Source organism: Lissotriton helveticus, chromosome 2_1, assembly GCF_964261635.1.
Source record: "Lissotriton helveticus chromosome 2_1, aLisHel1.1, whole genome shotgun sequence".
NCBI lineage: Eukaryota > Metazoa > Chordata > Amphibia > Caudata > Salamandridae > Lissotriton > Lissotriton helveticus.
Genome location: NC_136059.1, coordinates 453,025,293 through 453,046,724, shown reverse-complemented (window position 1 = coordinate 453,046,724; position 21,432 = coordinate 453,025,293). Strand labels below are relative to the sequence as shown.

The 21,432-nt window shown below is 45.9% G+C and overlaps 1 protein-coding gene across 1 annotated transcript in view; it reads right to left on the bottom strand.

Annotated features, from left to right (window-relative positions):
* Positions 1-21,432, bottom strand: part of MTREX (Mtr4 exosome RNA helicase) — an 865,138-nt gene that overhangs the window by 445,954 nt on the left and 397,752 nt on the right. The window contains exon 14 of the mRNA XM_078675087.1: positions 20,389-20,490. Coding sequence (XP_078531213.1) covers positions 20,389-20,490 — 102 coding nt within the window. The remainder of the gene's footprint in view (positions 1-20,388; positions 20,491-21,432) is intronic.

The window sequence follows — 21,432 nt, the reverse complement described above, 5'->3', positions numbered from 1 at the left end:
AAAGTTTATATGTGCCACCTCTGTTCGCATTTAAAAAAAGAGAACAGCATTGTAAATCATGTAGTAAGAGCAGCAATAAAAAAAAATGAACAATCGTCATTAAGACGTATGATGGGACTAGCTCCCATCCAAGGACATCATAAATGCGGTACGTGCTTATGCTGCGATCTGACCTTAGAAGGATCACTATTCCAACATCATGGTATCTCATGGAAACATGAAACATTTAGCAACTGTAAGTCAAAATTTGTAGTATATGGTGTACTATGCCCATGTGGACTCTTATACATCGGAAAGACTAACCAAGAAGTCCGTCAAAGAATCTCTCAACACAAATCCAGAATAAAAAATAAAGTCGAAACTGCACCATTAGTTAATCATTGGATTCGGCACAAGCACCAAATAAATGAACTCAAATGGACCGTCATTTCTCGTGTAGAAAAAGATCCACGAGGAGGTGATTTGGACCAAAAACTATCCAAACGGGAAGCCTATCTAATTGTGAAGTTCGATACTGCGGTAAGGGGACTCAATGAATTATCAGAAATATATAAACTTTAAGATCGGTCCTCTAGACCCAATCCTGTGAGCCATAGACGCCTGTGTAAATCTCTGCATCCGACTCAGATATTCTTATGTCAGCATTACAAATTCCTCCCATAGTATCTTGTGGCAGTACTTCCGTTATTTAGTTCCTCAAACGTATAGCGCCGCTTCAATCTTCTGATACGCTCTAGGCGCATGCGTAATTAAGTAGTGTCTTGCTTTAAATGAAGGGCCTGTCCCACAACTGATACGCTCCGCGCATGCGCGAAGGATCAGTGCCGATTTGAACGCTACCGGATCCGTACGAGATGAAATGAACCCGCCGTTCTGGTAAACCCTATTAGCTTAAAGACTCGGAACCGACACGCAATAGCTCGTGAGACCCGTTACCCACTAATCTTTAATCTTCCCTTTAGAAAAAGAAGATTACGTTACACTTAGAGCGACCGCACTCGCCAACCTACAAGGTTCCCCGCATAAGACGTGGCTACAGAGTCTCCCGGTAAGATATTTTTCTTAACGCGTCCAAACCGAAGCCCTCCCGCAGCCTCGGCCTGAGACGAACGAAGTGCATTGTATTGTAGGTCAGCCACTTCCAGTTCTACTCATGCTTAAGGACACGCCAATATACAATCCAGAGGTACTTTTTCATGCAATTTTTTCTGCCCCTCCAGACTTAGTGCTTTAACCCCTTCCACGCTCATGACGAGCTGGGCTCGTCATGAAGTAGCCTGCTGCTACACTGATGACGAGCCCAGCTCGTCATGAATGCATGAGGATCCCGGAATCCCAGCACAGCAGGGGAATTCCCATAGCATTCAAGTGGTTAACAACAATAGAAGCTTATACACAATTCTTGTTTTTCTCTTTTTTGTGTTTTGTCTGATTTACACTAAACAGGTGATTTCTACTCTTTTGACTCGTCCCATCGGATATATTCATTTGTGGTAAGCAGAGGTGATACGGAGTGTCGTAGTGCTCTCGAGCGTTCTGTTCTGTAAAAAAACTGTGTACATTAGTTTTTTCTTTCTTTTTCAGAGTGTATTTGGCCCTGAGGAGAATCCCTGCTTGAACCATAGGGATTCGAAACCCGTAGGCCTCTTTCCCTCCAACGTCTGCCCGTTTCATGTTGCCCTAGTGTTGATCTTCCTCCACACTAGCTGTCATTAGTTACACAACCACACTCTTTGTTTAAAAAGTTTTACAAACTAGTAGATTTAATCGAAAATTAATGAGTGTAAAATTTCCTTGACTAATCCAGCAGACTTATCAACTTAGCCTTTTGTTTTATTCTATATGTCATTTGGGCTAAGTACTGGAGTATGAATGTATGAATGTTTCTGGTATGACTGTGATATGATTGTCCCTTGCATGCCTGGTTAATTTTATTGCCCTGTTTTGTGTCCTCATCTTTTTCATTTTGTATATAAATTGTATTGTGCACTGACAATATGAGTTGAAAGCTAAAATAAATACACATTCAAAATTTCGTTTTGCAAAATAAAAAACAGCTATTGAATACCATTTCCCAATTTTGATCAGGAGTCTTCTTTTGGTTGAGAATTGAGTGTCTTAGAACAGAGTATCAGTATTGGCATTTTCGTTCTGTTGTTTTCATGTCACAGCTAGGCAGATGTCAAGGACAGGAAATCCGCGTGCCAACACAGTGGTTGTAGCCTGAGCACCGGTGGAATGGGCTCTCAGGCCTTCCGGTGGCTGCTTCGTGGATAGTGATTAGCAGTTCTTAATGCAGAGGCTATCCACCCAGATAGCGTCCTCTTCTTCACAGCCTTTCCTTTCTTTATTCCAAAGAACCCCGGAAAAAGTTTATCATCAACAAGTGATCAATAAAACGCTCAAAGCCCTTTTGGAGTCAAGTTGATGAAGCTTCTCCTCCTCCTCTTTTGAGGAGGGAGGAGGGGCAACGATTGTAGGCAGAATGAGTATTGCTAAAAGTTGAAGAGAGTCACAGCTTTAGGCAGGAAAGTAATCAGGGTTCACAGCACGAGTTTGGAAAAAAGTGGGATAGGGTCTGAAGCTCACTGAAGCGAAAGAGCTGGAATAATCATAACGAGGAACATAGACTTCAAAGTCAAGGGTTGCATCAAGCCACTATGCATCGTGAGTGTGCAAGTGAGTAAATTTCAGAATTTAATTAAGTTCCCACTATGGAACGACAAACGGTTTTGGAGGAAATGCTTGTAAAGACTTTTATAAACCTCATCACAACAGGCAATTTAAATTAGTACTGTTGGACCGGGAAATGAAAAATGGCCAAAAGGGCCAACAAATAGGCTTTAATATTGCCATACTGCCCACTGCCGGGTCTTCAAGGACAAATAACAAAACAAGCAAAAGAACATCTGACAGCTTAGATTGTAAATGGTCAGTCTAATAGTTACCACACCCGAAGTCACAAACTTGTCATTGCCTGGCATAAATAGACTGAGGAATGGCATCTGGCAGCAAGGATGACATCCACCACTTTCAGCAGCATAACATGCACAGACAAATGTTGCTGCTTAATCTGTATATATAGAGATGTAGATTGCCTAGCTAGAGGATCAAATTCAAGGCCCTTTGCCTGGTCATTAAGATGCTTCACAAGACAGGGCCTTTATACCTTTCAAAAAACCTTTCTGTGGCATGTTCCTAGCCGTGATCTTCAGCTCGGCTACAGTGGTGGCCATTCCAAGAATCAAAACAAGATGGGGAGGCTGGAGCTTCTCCTACTCCGCCTGTAAACTATGAAATTATATGCCCCTCTCTTTAAATAAAGTAAAGTAAATCCACATTTGTAAAGCGCACAATCACCCGTAAGGGTCTCTAGGCGCCGTCAGGAAGATTAAGCAAGCTATTGCCCAGAGTCACATGGTGCTGGGCTAATCTGCTGCCCGTGCTGGGGATCGAACCGTGATCCCCAGATTCCGGAGTCAGTCGCCCTGACCGTGGCGCCACATCTCTTTAAGATCCCAATCAAATCTGATACATCTCAGGAAAATGTTAAAGACCTGGCCTTGTTTCTTTTTCAGTGGAGCCGCAGATCAAAAAAGGCTGGGAACCAATGCCCTAAGCAGGGTCCATCATTCTGACTATCTAGGTGTCAAATTCTACGAGAAGCTGTTGTGGGCCAAGCAGTTAATGAAAAGCGAAGTCATCTTGAGCCACTATGCCCATGCCGTCATATGATTTTTCAATAAATGCAGTTGCAGACTAATTGCACCTACGTTACAAATTTACCACATGAAAGTTGTGGCTGCAAGTTCACATGGGGGAGACCGTTGGTACCTCAAAAAGACGACTGGCCTGGCAGAGGCTGAAAACAGATTTTTACGTGGCTTACTTTGTCTAGGTTCCAAGACCCCAATGGCCGCTCTCATAATGGACCTGGGCTTAAAGATCATCAAGATCATGGCAGCCCTTAAACCAATCCTGTATTGGGTATGAATTTGACCAAACCCAGAACTGGCTGTCTATCTAAAAGCCATGTGAAAAATGTGGTCAAGCAATAGCTTAAAACCTTTGCCCCGATTCAGCCACATCACAAGCACCATCAGCTTTAGGCTGTGTGGCATTTTGGACAAATCCCAAGATAATGATCTCCCTTCAAGCATGCAACTAATCAAAGGCAAACATGGGACATGCGGAAAACCAAAGCAGGGGGGTGAACTCATGGCTCGCTTCCTGGATATTAAGTAAAAAAGTATAAACAACTTCTCAGTGATAGAGTCCTCAAAGAACCCCCAAGGCTGAATCCTATTTAGAGAGAAAAGAAAAAAGGCCAGGTCTTTAACATTTTCCTGAAATGTATCAGATTAGATTGGGATCTTACAGAGAGGGGCATAGAATTTCATAGTTTACAGGCGGAGTAGGAGAAGCTCCAGCCTCCCCATCTTGTTTTGATTCTTGGAATGGCCACCACTGTAGCCGAGCTGAAGATCACGGCCAGGAACATGCCACAGAAAGGTTTTTTGAAAGTCATAAAGGCCCTGTCTTGTGAAGCATTTTAATGACCAGGCAAAGGGCCTTAAATATGATCCTCTAATCAATTGGCTAGTGAACACGACCTCCCCGGACAGCACTATCTGAGCATAAAAAGGGTATCCTTAGCACCCAGAACTTCGATCTCATTGGAATGAAGAAGAGGACCAAAGAATGACTGCTCTGCTGCACAAAGGATCCAGTGAAGAGAGACTGCACCAATGTGAACTGCGCCTGCTGAACCTGCTAGCTAATAGCAAAGGGACTGTGCCTTTTATGTCCTGCTCATGGAGAAGTCAACCTCTAAGCCCAGGCAAAGCAAGAGACGCCAAGGGTTATTTGTCGGACTACTTATTCGTAGCACAGGACCACAACAGTTTAAGCCTGCTTGGCGAATTGGCAGCCCAGATTCTCAGCTCGCGCTCCTTACCGCCGTGCAGCACAAGAGATCGAGACCAAAAGATCAAATGTTGCCCCCAAATCTGCTGGACCCAGGAGAGTCCGCCGAGTGCAGCTAGGTCAACCAGAAGGCAACTTACCGCCTGTTAGACGCCGGCATTCCCGCGTGCACCATTGTCAAGTGCGTGACCCAGACCCCCCCGCTAGGCCAAGAAAGGACACCGTTCGAGACAGCCCTGCTCAACCCCTTAGTAGATTGACATGAGCAGCCAAGCTTAGCCCCAAGGCACGAGTGTTCAGTATGTGCAACCACTTCCACAGCAATCCCAATGATGTCACCACAAATGGACTCCACACGAGTTTGTATAAAACGAGTATACCTTATATAAGATATACGATACAACTCCCACATATATACACTGGGTAATATTGTTTCTGGTGGGTTGGGCGGTTCTAATCCCCAACTACCGATTCGAACCAACAGTTACGCTGACTTTTAGCCGTTCTCAACAGGTTAGGTACGTCGTATCACTAGATTCCCACACGTTGCAAAATACAAGGAATACTGCACTACTTAACGATGGGTTCCAGTACAGTGCCACAGTGAAACAAAGCAATGCATTGCGTCAAGATCATGTACTGAGTCAACACAAGATCATGCAACTCAGTTCGCTACCAGCATGCCCTGTTCAGAGAAGAAATACAGCAATGCTTCACACTGCAATTACATACAGTGCAATGGGAAAATAATGCAATGCTTATCACCACCAGCATGCCCTGTGCAAGGAAGGAATAAGGTAATGAGTCACAGTGCAATTCAGTACACTGCAGTAAGCAACCAATGCAGTGCACTATGCTATGATCCTGTATCCTGCAAGAGAAACATAATGTAGTGTGTAGCACACTAACCCCGGAGTTCGTTAAGCACCTCTAGTGTCAGACATTGTTCAATAGTTCGTTAGCAGCAAATATGCAAAGTAGTATACGACTGTTTTTAGAAGTTGTGCGACTGGTTGCCCCGAACACGGATCAACGATGACACCTAAGTTCCACTCCGGGCCCTGGCCCCTGTACTGCCCTGTCTGTGACCAGCACAGACCGAGATCTGGGCCGAAGCAACAGGCGCACACAGCTGCCAGCAGCAAGAGGCCGAGAGAGTGTCCCTCCGGGCCCACACCCCGCCATGATCCACTTTACCTGGGGGGTGGGGGGGGGTGGGGGGGGGGGGGAGGGAAGGCTGGGGGGGGGGGGGGGTCGCGAGCGCACTCTCCTTTCCTGTCGCGAGGCTTGGGCGCACTCCAGAAACTTGTCACCATGGGCAGGGCGCGCTCGGGCCGATAGTTCAGCTCCTGCGGGCCTGCACGACTCGCACACTGCGCGTCTGAGTCTTACCACTCCTCCTGATGCACACGAGGTACCAGGCGCTCTCCACTAATGCCCTGGCTGCACCACCACATGCCGACGTACGTGTCGGGACACACTCTTTCTTAGTGCCCACAATGTCCCGACACTCTTCACTAGTGCCTGGACTGCACTGCGACACGCACCCCCTGCGTGTCCTGAATCTCGGCTCTCTTCCACAATGCCCACAATCCACAGGCACTCCAACACCTCTAGCCGCACCAAGACACGCACCCTGCGCGTCAGAGTCTTGATTCGCTCCGGGTGCCCACGATCACCTTAGGCACCCCTTAAAGGTCTCAGGCTGCCACAACACGGTCCCACCACCGCGCCACTTGAGACTTGCTGGAAACTTTTATGTTCCTGTGTTTACGAACAGGGAGCCAGCTGACCTCAGGCCCTTGGGGTACAGGACGCAGCACACAGCAAAGTCCTGCTCAAGAAGAAGGGGGGACACGACCCACTGCAGCTCCCCTTTATTCTCTCCTAGGTCAAGAGCTACAAACTGCCCACAAGCCCCAGACCACGAAGCAAGGGTCAAGTGTTTCCCGCAGCCTATTCAGCAACTATTCCTGAGGCAGAGGTTTTCTTCCCGATCGCGGACAGGTCAAAGCCATCAGAGACTCGACCAGTCCACGGCGTCTTCAAAGTGCTCTCAGCACTTCTCTAAATGATACAGAGACCGTTCTCAACGACCTAATCAACATCAAAACCTAAGCAAAGTCTTGGGGTCACAGTTCTTCCAGTTAAACCTCTCGTTGTCTTTGAAATTTCCTTGTGCTCAGGGGTCCCAGACTCCTCCCTAATTCAGTCTTGCGTATTTACCCCTCCCCCCCCCCCCTGTCACCGTCCTCTCTTTGATACTGGGGGCCTGGATCTTTAATCACTCAGAGAGAGATGGATCTATTGGTTTATGGCTCTGAGCCAGGTCTCTTCACCTCACAAAGCCTCTCCTTCTTCCCGCTCCAGGTGCAGGGCAGCATGGCACCGTCTCCACCCTTCCTCTGGGGCACAACCTCCCTCAGCCTCTCTCACCTCTCCCAGATCCATGCAAGCAATTCGCATTCTGCTGAGACACACAAAAAGGTCTAAAGAATAAACTCTGCCATTTTCGAAAAACAACGGTTTCTGGACACAGTGACAAAACCATCAACCCAAAAAGATGCGTTATGCCGCTGTGAGTTCAGACATACCAAACTTCACTGTTCCATTTCCAATTCTTGGGAAACTAGGCTAACAATACTACACTCAGCCTCCCCCATTCTGTCCTATGGGCAGGATGGCCTTTCATCAGGGAAAATGAAATGGGAATATTTTCCACTGTCAGGGCCTAGCACCCACACTGGCACAGGTCCTGACTTTTACCAACAATGCACCCTGCCTAGGGGTTACCCAGGACGTCCTACAAGGGTGCCCCATGTGTATGCAAAAGGGAAAGTAAGTGGTAGAACTTGTCAGAATAACATGCTAATTTAGCATAATGCTTGCAGGCCCTACACTGAAGACCCGTGTTCCCTTCTCTACGCATTTCTTTAGTACTAGCTCTGGCACACACAGTGCACATCACTTAGGAATCTTGCTAGTAAGGCAAACATACTAATCCGAGACAACCAAACACCACTACAATTTATACAGGGAACATCTGTACCTGCACACTGATTAGCAGTGGCAAGTACCTACAGCATCTAACGTTACAGCTCTCTATCAAGAAAAAAGTCTAGGGTAAAAGCAAAAAGTTTAAGTGAACTGTAGCCAATAAGGCCAGGTCCAACACAGCCATACAAAAAAGGCTGATGGCGCTGTACGAGGTGACTAGTAGCCCAGTGGTGACACAACTTCTACCCAGCTTGTGGGCAGGATCACCTAACCAAGCCTGGGGACTGAGGAGCAACCCAAGGAAAGACCCCTGTTGACTGCACAGCATCTTCAACATCCTTAAGTATCTTCAGCATACGGTTTCCTTTGCATCAGGACCACATTATAGTCATCAATTGCAGGGAGCCACTAACACTGGAACTCAACCAAAGATTGCTTTTCTTGGAGAGGTGACTGTTTCTGTGGACCTTGCTGGTGCCCCTGCCAGAGTTGGTCGCATAAATTAACTCATTGATCGATCAAAAACTTTTTCAGGAAAAACTTTGGTAAGTGTCAGTCAAATTTGTTGAATTTACCAATGCTTAATCGAATTTAAGTAAAAAGTGTTGATTTACTGTATCTTGTAAATTCTGCATCTCCAGAACTCTTTGGTGGATCTTTTTCATTTATGGGCCAAAAATTACATAAACTTCTCAACTATTCTCATAAATTGGTGTTGAATTTCTTGTGTATTATGTATTTCTTCTTCAATTGTCTTGGTACTGTTTAAATACTTTACACTTGTTCCTTTAAGTAAGCCTGACAGCTCAGACACAGCAACCTAGGGTTGAGTTAAGGTTTAACTAACAAACCCTGACAGGTCCTAAAGGGGTTGGTAGTGTTTTATATAATGAAGTCACACAACCATACTATATAATACACCGCATTTCCTCACACACAGCCATTACTTAGTAAAGGGTGCACGAAAGTTAAGCACCGCAGGATCAGGAAAAAAAGCAAGATGGTCAGACATCTTACGATCAGGCTACCAATCCACTGGTCAGTAAGACCAAAGGTGATGGTCAATTTAAAATCAGGACTGCATTGAAGTCCAGAGTCCTTGATAGCACCTAAATTGCCCTGTACCACTGGCACAGACCTCTACTTTGCATGCTTCTAAAGTTTGTTTGTCATAGGGCTGTAAACACACAAAGAAAGCCCAGACAGCACAATGTGTAGTGGTCAACTTGAAATGCTGCTTGGCCAGAATAAATGAAAAAACTAAAAGCAGTTGTCTTCTTGGACTGGGGCGGAACATAGTAAAAATATGGCTATAGAAATAAACAGAAAAACCAGGTGCTGTAAATACAGATGAAGGGCAGCTTTACCAAGAATAAGCATCGGCATTAAAAGCATCCACAAGGGTGAGGCATCCAAACTACTGAGAAGTCAAAATCCATGTTGCATAACCTGTTAAACACAACACAGGCAACAAAATGTAATTCACAAAGAGGAGCACAGAGGGGTCTCGAACTGATGAATACAATCTGCGAGGTGAATTAGACTCCAGCCGCCAACGCATTCAAGGATCTACAGCTCACAAATTGGAGGAGGGGGTTGGGGGATAGGGAGACTTATTTGTTAATCCAAATGAGGTCTGTAAATTGAGAACATGGGTAACAGCGGCGCCTGTTAAATATTTTCATTGTTCGTTATAGATTTCATTATTTTCAGTTCTTAGAGAAAGTCTATGGTGTGCAGCACTATTAGTGCATACACATTTGACAGTTGAGCATACCTACCCAAGAAGCATTCAAAATAAAAGAGGACTAGATGAAGAAACTCTATAAATCATAGTCATGGGAGTGTAGCCATGAGCGTCAAGATGGTGGTCGCACTTTGCATGCTCCGGAACCCTCAGTCATCTGCTCATCGCCAAACCATGGAGCCGGAGTGCTGCGGGCGGATACCAGATGACACTGGGCAGCCTCTGATATGGAGCAAGTGGTGGTTGAGTGCTTTGGTGGCACCAGGAATCCAAACCGATCAGACGCCCCACAGCTTACAACAGTAGCATGCATCAGGCCCAGGCCCTGGACTCTTCCAGTCCTAATGTCCCGCTCAGGAACCTGACACCTTCGCTACTCGAGCAGCGAGGCGAGCCTACTGGATGAAAGAAGTGACTGGTGGCTTCTCCAGGGACCCAGATAGAGCAGAAAGTCTTTCCAATTGTACTGAGACTCACTGAGCTGTGGCAAGAAAAGTAGTGGGTCTGGGCACAGGGCAGTCCCCCACACCGGCATCCCCAATCCCATCCATCTCGATGGCTGGATCCAGGCTCTATCCGAACATGGTCCCCCTTCCCCCCACCCAACCCACTCTCCACTGACCTCTGGTGGAACACACTCAACTCCCTAGCTGAGGTGATAGTCCAAAATCCAGAGACAGTCATGGACAAGGACAGACCAGAGAAACATCCCCACTCCCAGACTCATATGGAGCAATTTACTACAATTGCTGAGGCCACTAATGCGGTCACCACCAACACCGCCCCATCGGGATTTGGCCACTATTCTTCAAGCGATCCTCGCATCACAAGAATCAGTGGCGACTAAGATCGATGAAGTGCGGGTTGACATGGCGCTCATTAGTCAGGATCTTCGCAACGCCACGGCCAGAATTACGGAGGCAGAATCCCGGCTGTCCTTAGTAGAGGATGATGTTGCCACTATTGTATTATATGGTAATTGCATTTGTATAGAGCTTACTACCCCTGACGAGGCGTCGAAGCGCTTTTTCGGCGGGTAGCACGCTACTCCGGGACCCATAGAGGATTAGTGTTGAATTAGTATAGAGAAACATGCAAGTACATTTTGAGTGGTGGATAGTTTAGTCAGTTATTTGGATTTGGAATGATAGCAGAAGGATAGAGGAGGACAAAGGTTTGTATTTATTTATCGCTCGCTTGTTGACGCACGCTATTCAGGAAGCCTATAAAGGTTTAGTGGTGAATTAATATGGTGAAATACGAGGTAATTTCAGTGGTGGATATTAGTCTGTTACTTGGAGTGAGAAGGATAGCTGAGGGATAAAAGGGGAAGAAAGATTTGCATTCATATAGCACTTGTTACCCCTGATGGGTGTTGAAGCGCTTTTCTGGCGAGTAGCACGCCACTCCGGAACCCATAATGGATTAATGTTGAAAATTAGTATAGTATAAAAATGAAGTAATTTGAGTAGTAGATATGTTATTCAGTTATTTGGGCAGTATATTAGTATAGTTGAATATGGAATATGGAATTTGAGAAGTGAACATGTTAGTCTGTTAATTTTAATTGAAAAGGATAATGGAGGGATAAAAGAGTGAAGGATTTTTTTTAGGTCTCAGCAGTAGGAAGAGGCTTTTGGATGAGTAAAAAGGAGTTTTGGAGGGAAGGAGTCAGAGGGGAGAGTTTAGAAAGGTTTGTTTTAGGGGATCGGTGTAGTAAAAAGAGGTGTCCGATGATGCAAGGAGGGGTAGAGCAGGAGAGAGTCTAGAAAGGGTTATTTTGGCGATCATAGTAGTGGTATGGGGGTTTGGGATGAATGAGAGAGTGGATGTAGAGGATATATTGATAGATGTATAGGATGAGAGATAGGGTAGTGCATTAGAAGGAGTAGTAGAAAGAAGTTTGAGATGAGTCAGAAAGTTGGGCTAGAAGATATACTGAGAAATAGGCTAGTGCATTGGAAATGCTAAATTAGAAGAAAGTGATAAATATATAGATCCAGAAGTAGATTGAAAGTATATAGATACATAAAGGAAGTAAGTATATTTAGATTAAAAATATTGATAGAGGCACAGAGGCACTTCCTGTACTCTGCTCACTGCAATCTGGGGCACATATAGGCTGCAACTCACAAGATGGAGGAGAATGATTTGGGGTGCACCCAGCAAGGCCTTAAGGGGCCTGGGCAGGTGTTAGAGGAGGGCTCAGACTTGACTGGCTTGTGAACACAAAATGGTGGCTGGGGGTGCACTGTTTTAGCACACAGGTCTAAGCACAAAGGAGAAATTTGGAGGGAAAACTGATTTGTCACCAAGGAATGAGACGGACAAACTATAGAGGTTGGACTGCAAATCCCACAATTCAACACACTAAATGGAGGCAATCATGGGCAGGGAAAACGTTAAATTTAAAACACAACACAGGTGATAAAATATGCAATTACAGGCAGGCTAAAACTACAATTTTTTAACTGTAACAACCACAGGCATAGACAGTAAACACAGAAAGTGAAAATCGTTTTTTTAAACAACTTTTTGTCTTGGGAAGAGACCGCACTAGTCTGTCTCCTTACCAATTCCTGGACTCTGCTCACTGCAATATGGGGCACATGTAGGCTGCAACTCACAAGATGGAGGAGAATGATTTGGGGTGCACCCAGCAAGGCCTTAAGGGGCCTGGGCAGGTGTGAGAGGAGGGCTCAGACTTGCCTGGTAGCTGAAAAGCCAATGGTCTGCTGGCCTGGGGGTGGGGTCTGGGCAGCTGCTTCTCCTGTTCAGAATCTCCTAGGAGACAGACAGGCTCAATCCACAACTTTGGACTTCTACAGCTAAAGGCTTCACTAACTCGAAATCTAACAATACTGTTTGAATAAAGCTTTACTCCCCCTGCTGGGCAAAAAACGAAGTGCACAGGCCCCAGAAAATACAGTTTCAACAGCTCACAGAAGCACCCTCTGATGTAGAAAATCCCTGTTGCTGGGGGGTCTTCCGGAAGGCCCAAAGCCTGCTCAAGTGGTGCCCTTCATAGAAACCTGGATTAAATCCTGGATGCCCAGAGCCCACCTGTCCACATGGTTCATGGTGGAGAGGGGTCACCATGCCTCGGACGCCTCCTGGAGCACTGCACAGACCGATCATAGCGTTTTTGCTACTTGTTTATTGGTTTTTCTGCCTAAGCTTCCCAAAACGCACGACACAACAAGCCTGTACCGCTCACACTGCACCCCTGTGTGCACCATTTCCGTAGCCCACCCTCATAGGTACCTCTCACGAGGGCCCCAACATGCCCCGGGCCTCACCCAGTTACCCATTTGGGGCTCCCACCCATGGCAACTGCCCACCATGACCTAAATCCCTGTGTACCCTTTCCTGGAACGTTAATGGTCTCCTGGACAAGGTGAAGCGTGCTGCGGTACCGAAAACCTCCACTCGCTCCAGACCCTGCGTGCTCATGTTGCAGGAGACCCTTTTGTTGGGTGATCATTGCCCATTTCTTGTCAGTCTGGGTTACAACCGTGTATAACACACAGGCTTCCTATAGAGTACAGCGGAGTGGTGATCCTCCTCCGTCACTCCGTCCAGTTTGTTCAGAGCCAAATAATCTGTGATCACCAGGGATGTTTTCTGGCACTTTTGGGGCGGGGGGGGGGGGCACCTCTCAACCTTGTCACAGCCTACATGCCTCCAGTGGTCCTTGATCCCTCTCTCCACAACCTCGGAAACTTCGTATCTTCACTACCCCAGGGTGTCACCGTGGTGGGAGGGGATTTTAATGCAGTCATGAACCCTGACATACCCTTGGCGCCCTTCACCCAATTTGGCACCTAAATGCCTGGTTTTTACAGGATAGGGACTGCAAAAGACCGATCAAGTGTGAGTTGCGCCAATACCTCCTACTCAACGAAGGATCGTGGTCTCTCCGGGCACACACTGGGCAGCCAGTAAGGCGACGGTTAGAGGAGTCACCAAAGGCTATGTTAAAAAGAAGTATCAGGCGAGAGACTATCGTCCCGCTCATCTGGAGGCCTGTGCAGTACTCTTCGAGGGGGCTGGGGGTGCAGCAGCAGGAGAGATCCAGGCCTACCAGCTCAACCTCATTCGCGAAGAAATCCGACACTTCTCTAGAATCGGTCAAGCAAATGTGGCGATCCTCCTCGGCGCGGGTATACGGGTGGGTTGACAAAAATGGTAAACTCATCTACTGGCTAGCAACCCGCCCACTCGCCAATAGGATTATGCCCGAAATAGTTGACAGACGGCAACGTGCACTAGGTGCCGTAGGGGATCGCCCAGACCTTTGCATCCTACGAGCAGCTCTACTCTACTGCCCAGACCCCAGTCGCAAACATTAGTTTGAACTTCTTAAGGGATGTCCCACTTGCCAGATTATCCAAAATGGAGTCCCAATCTCTGAATCAGCCACTTACATTGAATGAGATAGACCATGCCATCTAGTCATTGGCCACTAACAAAACGCCGGGCCCGATGGGTACCCAGTGGAATACTATCTGGCCTTTAGGGAGCTTCTGAGCCCATGCCCTATATACAAAAGCGGTGGAGAGAGGAGGCTTTACGCGTGACATTGACGTAGCGACGATAGTGGTAATTCCTAAAACTGATCCTCCCTTCACCGAATGCTCGGAGTACCGCCTAATCTCGCTCATCAACATGGAGGTTAAACTCTACGCCTCAATCCTAGCAAAGTGGCTCAAAGGGGTAATCACAACCCTCATACACCCCTATCAATGAAGGTTCATGCCCCATAGGAGCACGAAACACAGACGCCTACAGATGGCTCTGGCCCACCGACAACTCCTCCCGCTGTACCTGGCTCTCCTATTAATAGACTTTGAGAAGGCCTTTGATATGGTGGATTGAGGATACCTGGATGCCGTTTTGGTCCGCAAGTGCATCGATCCATACTTCAGAGGGCTTGACAGGTGCTATATTCTAACCCTTCGGCTCGGGTCATGACCAACGGTATTTAATAGGAGGAGTTCCACATAGGCCATGGCACAAGGCAGGGTTGTGCCCTCGCCACCCTTACTCTTTGCACTAGGCATTGAACCACTAGCCCTCCTCATTAAATCAGATGCCCAAATCCAGGGATGGCGTTGGAGCTCATCCCAAGAAGAGCGTATAGCCTTGTATGCAGATGATGTGCTCCTCTCCATGGCAGACCCTGGACACCTGGGCCACCCCCGCTGCCTACAGATCCTCAAACTCTTTGGGGAAGCCCCAGGTCTGAAATCAACCCTGCCAAATCCATACTGGTCCCGTTACACCCATCCTGTGATTGCATTGACTGGCAAACAAATATTCCAATCCGTCGACTTAGTTTTCGGTACCTGGGGATAGGGATAGCTTTACACCCAGGACTCATGTGGTTCCTGAACCTTACCACGTTTCTCAAGAGGACCAAAGAAGAGTGGCGGAACTGGCAAACTCTTTCCCTAAATCCTATGGGGAAGATCGTGCTGTCCAAGATGATGATCCTTCCCAGTTTCCTCTACGTCCTGCAAAATATCCCTCTGCACCTCCCAAGACACTGGTTCCATAACTTAGACAGATTGTGAATCTCATTTCTTTGGGGTAACTGGAGGCTGTGCATGGCATTGGCTTACCGCCACATGGCCCCATCTGATGGGGGCATGGGAATGGTAAACCTTCACATGTATTACATAGCCGCACGCATACTGATCAAGAGTATATGTCAGGAGGGTGGGCAGACCCCGTCTACCAGTTGGAGCTTGACTAGTTGGGCCTCCAATGGATCCAAGCAATGCTTTATGGCTCTCCAATACACCAGAGTATTCCCTCGGTCACCAGATCTGTCCTCCTGGCATGGCAATCAGCACTTCATTACACCCCCAGGGGCAATAAGTTGACACTGCAAACACCCTTATGGAAAGGCACATGGCTGGTTGCGGTGGAGCGGCTAGAGGAATTCCAGAAGTGGGACCTTATCGGTATCTCCCAGATCGGAGACGTCTGGTGGGGAGGGCAACCCCACACATTTCAAGACCTCCAGCACATATACTCACTGAACACCATGTAATTTCACAAATACCTGCAGCTCCGGCATACGCTAGTGACACATATAGCCACGGGCACCAAGCTCCCAGCGTTCAGCTCCCTTAAAGTGATTATACTGATGGGGGTATTGGGTCAAGGAGGGGTCTTCCGGATCTACAAATCCCTCATCATAAACTCCCCCACCTCGCTAAACCACTTACCAACCAGATGGGAGGGTTGGCTGGGCCCTATGGAGGATGATGGTTGGAGGGGCGCGGTCATGCCACCCCCACACAATATCAGCCAGGTTGAGCCTTATTGAACTTTACAACCTCCATTGTGCATAGCTCACCCTCGTCAGATTACACCGAGCCGGCTGTGTCCCTGCCCCAAGTTGCCCCGGTTGTTCAAAAGAACCTGCAGACTTAACATACGACATGGTCCTGTGACCCCGTAGCAAATCACTGGGTGGCAGTGGTTGGGGAACTGAATAGAACATTGGGGTGGGAAGTGCCCTGTACACCCCAGGTTGTGCTCATGGGGATCCTGGAAGTTATAGGCAGTTCTAGGGCAGATTGGTCATTCATGGGTTCAGCCCTGGTGGTGGCCAAAGAGACATTGCCGCCAGATGGAAGAACTCAAACACCCCCCCACAATAGCCCAATGGAGGAGGGGCTTAGACTGGTGTGCCTTGCAAAAACAACCGGTATACCTGGCTCAGGGGTGTCCAAAGATATACAAACGAGTGTGGGGCAAATGGCTGGGGCTTCTTGGTTGAAAGGGGGGGGGGAAGGGGTTGCGGGGGGGGGAAGGGGTTGGGGAGCGGGGGGTTAGGGAGGGGGCGACGCTGGGGAGGTCTTTGACCGTGAGCCAACACCAGCCTACACACAAGTGCATCAATGAGTTGTATACAGGCGTGTGGAGGGTCTAAGCGTGGTCTGAGTTATCCATCTGCAATTCTGGTACAAATGTGGTGGTGCCTTTATAATGTCTGTGCAAAACCTAAAAAATTTGAGTATAACAAAAAATATAGTCATAATCTGTGGAAACAGGCGTTTCACAATAAAAATATACAAACCATCCTTAAGTACTACAGCAATAAGTCTGCAATTACCTGTGACCAGCATGGCAGACAATTGTAAACTAAAAACAACACAATGACGCAAACACAAATAGCTTGGAAAGGACATTTGGCACTATTGTAAAACACACATTAAAGTAGTGATGTAGCAGCAAACAGTTTGAGCAGCAGATGGGCGCCCACACCTCGCCACCATGCCTGATAACAGAAGCTTCCAATCTCTACTCCCTACATCGAAGTGCCATCTACAGCCACAAAACTTGATGCATGAAGTTTGGGCCCCAGGTAGATGAGGTGGCTTGAGTAACTGGAAAACATTCTCAAACGCCAATTGAATGAAGAATAAACAAAAGTTACAGTTTCTCATTGATCTAGTAGAGCATGATAGCTGGCTCATGCCCCAGACTTTTCCAAATATGAAATTTAGACATTTAAAAAGCTTCAAGAGGGACTCTGCACATATAGGTATCAAACAGAGCTGCACTGAATGAAAATGGCACAAAGGTATACCGAGGAGGAAACAAACTTCAGAGATCTGATAATATAGCCATACTCTGGGAATGAGCACACAAAGGTAGCCAAGAAAGACAGCATATATGGGACAGTAACGAGAGGTAGCCCTCAATTAATAATTAAATATAAAAAAGACGATAAATAAGACCCGTACAACCTAAAGAAATATAGCAAGAGACACATATATGACCCTAACAGCAGTCATCAAACAGACAACATGACTGACAAATATGAGTGAAATTCACAGTCTAAGTAGCACACCATGTTAAAGAGCATAAGAAAATAGCTGAGGGTTTACTGCTAGAAAGCAACCTAAAGACATTTAGTTTATGGAGCGTTTCACCAAATTTCCCTGTTTCAACTGAATCACTTCTCTCACCAAAGTCAAGAGAACCTTCACATAAAAAAACCAAAAGAAAACATTTCACACCTAGAGTGCAAGGCACCACAATCTATTGAAACAAAAGAATCACTTGTCACACCTGGGTCGAGAAAACCTTCAAACCGACAAAACCCCCCAAAAAACCATCAGATTCAGAAGGGTGCTTCCATCCACGTGCACCAAATTCTGAAAGTTCAACACAACAGAAGAAACATACCCCAACACACCACGCCACCTGGAGCCTCATAAGAACCTGAGCATAACACCATCCCCACTGAGAGGAGCAACTCTGACCAAAATAATTGTGGTTTGGCAAGACCAGATGCATCTAAAAACAATGAGGGGTTTTAAACTCAATTGCCGTGGATGTGGGGGCACAAGGAATGTTTTATCTTTATTAAGAAATGGGGACTATAATGCCAGAGACTGTCTTTTTTGTCTAAGAACTGAACAGATGTCCTACTATGAGAATATTAGGACCCTGGCTGTAGACTCCCAGGTCCACACCCAGGACTGTGGACACTGCGTCCTATCTCCAGGAGAAGAGCAAGGACAGTCCAGAGGAAAATAGTGAAGGAACTTCATTGGAGGAAGAAATATGTAAGTGGCTTTTCTATATATAAAAAGCTATGAAGTAAAGGGACTTCAGAAAACTGATGGAGCAGAATATGGCATGAGATAAAAAGATGAAACACTAAAGTTCTCACAGGAGGTTAACCAATTCGTGGGGGCAGACATACCTCATAAATAAGATTCAACGTATCATTAAAGGGAACGTTTTCAGGAATATAAAGAATTAATAATCTGCCTTTGTAGACCTTTCTGCCAAGAAGCCCAATATCTTGTGTGATACGTGCAGTACGTCCTGGCTTTTTATCCAATAGTACCCTGCATTCTGGGACTTTTAGATCTGTAGTCCTAATGGAAAACGTTAAATTAGAAGTTAGAGTGCAAAGTGATATTAGCTAAAAAGAAAAGAAACCTGTAGAAACCACATTAAATGGGGCCACTAAACAGTGGTGGAATACAGTCAGGCCCTCATTGCCAGTGATATAAGGGGGATAGCAACCAATTCCGGTCCCCTGATTTCCTGCACTAAATTCCATCAATTACACATTTTGAACACTGAATGGGGAATAACTACATGGACGGAAATAACAGGTTCCGGAGGGAAAACCTCAGATAATTTCCACTTGCTCTGTGCTGGGAGATTTTGTCTGCAAAAGAGCAGGTGGGGGTTTACGGTGGAGGAAAGGTGAGGGTCAGGGAGAGCTGTGTCTTGTCTTCTCCTCTACTGCTGCAGAGGGTCGGCTGGGGGCCCGACGTGGCTCGCAACAGCTGCCCCCGCAGTAGTAAAAACAGGCCCAGAAATGATTGGCTCGGGTGCTGCTTGACCAGAGAAACTTGATATTGTGGGTGGAAGAATTTCACCTAAAGCTATCGATCCAGTTGAAATTACGCCACTTGGAAAGAGGTCCTTGGTAGGTTTCAGTTTATTTTTATCTGAGAGTACACGCTATGCACGTTCACAACCTTAAACACATCCAGAATGGTGAAGGCAGGCTTTTCTTGGGCATTAAGAAATGTATCAACCCTGTGCTAAGCCGCTTCTCTTCTCTCTGTACTGCTAACCAAACTGGGTTTTTAAAGCCAAGGCCCCTTATTAAACTGTGCCGCCGCATGGCTTGCATTCCCTTTCCAATTAAAGGTCCTCTTTACAAGAATTTATAAAAGGTATATATGTGCTCTCTAGAAGACAGTACAAAGTGACAGGTGTCAGAGATTCAATTACAAAGTTAAGTGCCGGAAAAACTACTCTCCTTGTATTGTTCGTATGAGGCATGGGCATCGTTGGCAGCAAGGTTATGCTTTGTGGAGAAGTTTCTACAGATTCTGGATTGTTATTGCTTTTAATACTGTCTGTGGAGAAGAGAGCTGAAGGAAAGGCTGATCTCTAGCGACTTAATTTAAGAAGGTATTATTCATCAGGCCACTATTTTAGTGGGTCTTTATTACTTAAAAATCCCTTCAACAATACAGTCTCAAAAGGAAGGCAAGGGCTGACACTCCTATCGCTGCCACCGGGTCCTATATCATGCTGACCTTGAAAGGTTTCTCATCTCACCTGCTCTCTCACATGTCGAGAAACCCTGTTGCCATCGGGCATGCAGATGTAGCATGACACCCACAGCATGGTGTGTTTTGTATGAGATCTAGGGAGCAGTTAAAAACAACTATAGTGGAGCTCAGACAGAGCTTGGCTTGTGGAGGATTGAGATGGGGATATTTGAGGGGGTGGGGAGGGGTCAGAAGGGTAAGGCTTGGCGGGCAACACGGCCAGTTCTGGGGGGGGGAAAGGAAAAGGAAACTAACACTGCTGCTGTGTGAGAGGAGGGATGTGAGTGGACAAATACCATAAGAGTAGGTTTCCAAGAGCAGTGCGAGAGAATGAGAGTGAGTGACTCAATACAGTTTGTTTACACCGGGCTCTTTACTTTAAGTGGACAGGAAGTAGCAATATTGAGGCCATTTAGTTTCCTCCCTCACATATGTCCATACATCAAATAATTACATTTTCAGAATCTTTTTTTCAGACCAGAACGTCTACGGATAACATAGGTTTAGCTCTTTATTAATAAATACATCAACAAGTTCTTTAAAGCAAACCAACAAACAAAATAATAATATAGTGACTTTATTTACTACCAGTGCATATAACTCACTCACCCAGCGAAAATCTTTGCCATCAAATTTGCGTGCACTGGTGAATAGCACTGTTCTTGCTGGCATGTTAATTCCCATTGCAAATGTTTCAGTTGCAAATAAGGCCTAAAGAAAAAAGGAGAATAATAGAACAATTGAAATCATTCAGATTATGACAAAGAGCAATGTTAGCACTTTAAGAATAAAACCAATGAATCCTTTAATCAAAATAAATCGTGGTAGAGCCTAAAGTCAGCAAAGTAATTTTTCAAAACAGCTGCCATTTGCACGTGGACAAAACAAATACTACAAGATCCACTAAACCAAGTCATCCTCCTTTATGGTACCTCATAGCTTCCAGCCCTTGTTCATCACTCTGTTGCTCTCTGGTTATGTTTTCTCTCTCCTCTATGGATTCTAATACTAGTTGTTCGATTTTAAGGACTGCCGTGGTCTGGCCACTTTAACTTATTATATATTGGCAGCATTTGATACCATGGACCATAAACTCTTGCATGGTGGTCGGGTAAAATGCCGAAAATTAGGTTGCACTCCTAACAGGGAGGTAGTAACAGGTTCATCAGCTGGATCAATTTGCAACTACCACAGTCGTACACATTAGTCGAATTTCTCAGAAATACATACATTTTCTACCCATCCCATTTCTTAAATTGCCATGTGATCCTCCTGACAAGGGCCTATACTAGGCATAGGGCACACTGCCTTGATCTGCAAGCAACTCACCATTAGCTAGATGTGTATGCTGCAGACTTGGTCAGTGCACCCTATCACAATACATGCACTGTCCCCATAGCAGCTGAACACTCATAACTGCTCCAGCTAAAAGGGGAATGTCTGAGAGGTCTCTGTCTGTTGTTGCTCCATCCCCTGTTGCCCAATTCCTACGAGGTATCTGGGAAACATATATACATATATATATATATATATATATATATATATACATATATATATATATATATATACATATATATATATACATATATATATATATATATATATATATATATATATATATATATATATATATATATATATATAATTTACAAA